The sequence below is a fragment of the Salmo salar genome, chromosome ssa07 (genome assembly GCF_905237065.1).
Source record: "Salmo salar chromosome ssa07, Ssal_v3.1, whole genome shotgun sequence".
NCBI classification, from domain to species: domain Eukaryota; kingdom Metazoa; phylum Chordata; class Actinopteri; order Salmoniformes; family Salmonidae; genus Salmo; species Salmo salar.
In genome coordinates, this window is record NC_059448.1 from 2978998 (window position 1) to 2979941 (window position 944).

Consider the following 944-nt stretch of genomic DNA (forward strand, 5'->3'; position numbering starts at 1 on the left):
AATCCCAAAATCCCTAACCTTAAAACTAACCCCTCAGCCTAAAATAACATTTTTCCTTGTGGGGTCCGGCGAAATGTCTCCAATGTTCCTTGTTTTACTATCCTCGTGAGGACTTCTGGTACCCATAAAGATAGTAAAACCACAATGCACACACACACAGTCAAAGACTTCTCAAGAAAAGGAAACCAGCTTTCTGTCAATGCCCACCCACTCTATATGAGTGAAAGATGAATAGAAGAGCGAGAGAGAGAGAGAGAGAGAGAGAGAGAGAGAGAGAGAGAGAGAGAGAGAGAGAATTGATTTGGCAATGTTAACATATGTTTCCCATGCCAATAAAGCCCCTTGAATTGAATTGAATTGAATTGAGAGAGAGAAAGAGAGAGAGATACAAACAGACAGACAGACAGACAGACAGACAGACAGACAGACAGACAGACAGACAGACAGACAGACAGACAGACAGACAGACAGACAGACAGACAGACAGACAGACAGACAGACAGACAGACAGACAGACAGACAGAGACACACACACACACACAGCACTTTTACAAACACTCAAATCACTCAGCTCAAGAGATACTCTATACCCTCACGTGAGAGTACATGTGTAGTAAAACATGTCTAAACGTGAGAGTACATGTGTAGTAAAACATGTCTAAACGTGAGAGTACATATCTACTCAGTGTCGTAGACTTCGACAGGGGTTTTGATCTCTAATCTCAATCACTTACTAGAAAGTATCATGGTTGTGCGTCTTTGAGTCTGTAATCTCTCACTCCTCTCCTCTCTCTATCGCTCGGTTCGCCTCTCGTCCTTTCTTCTCCTGTCCAGCCTCTTGTTGTTGTTTTTTCGGGGGGTTAATTTACAAGATTCAGGTTGGTGACTCGTGGTTCCCGAGGAGAACAGACAGAAGAGAAAGATAGAGAGAAGAGGAGGAGGAG

General features: G+C 43.4%; 1 protein-coding gene across 4 annotated transcripts in view; it reads right to left on the reverse strand.

Annotated features, from left to right (window-relative positions):
• txk (TXK tyrosine kinase) overlaps nucleotides 1–944 on the reverse strand; it is a 39097-nt gene extending 38153 nt beyond the window's left edge. For 3 of the 4 annotated variants that reach the window (XM_045721420.1, XM_045721419.1, XM_045721422.1), the window contains exon 1: nucleotides 735–944. In XM_045721420.1, the coding sequence (XP_045577376.1) occupies nucleotides 735–747 (13 nt within the window). In that variant the 5' untranslated portion in view covers nucleotides 748–944. The remainder of the gene's footprint in view (nucleotides 1–734) is intronic. The other variant, XM_045721421.1, reaches the window with a different exon arrangement.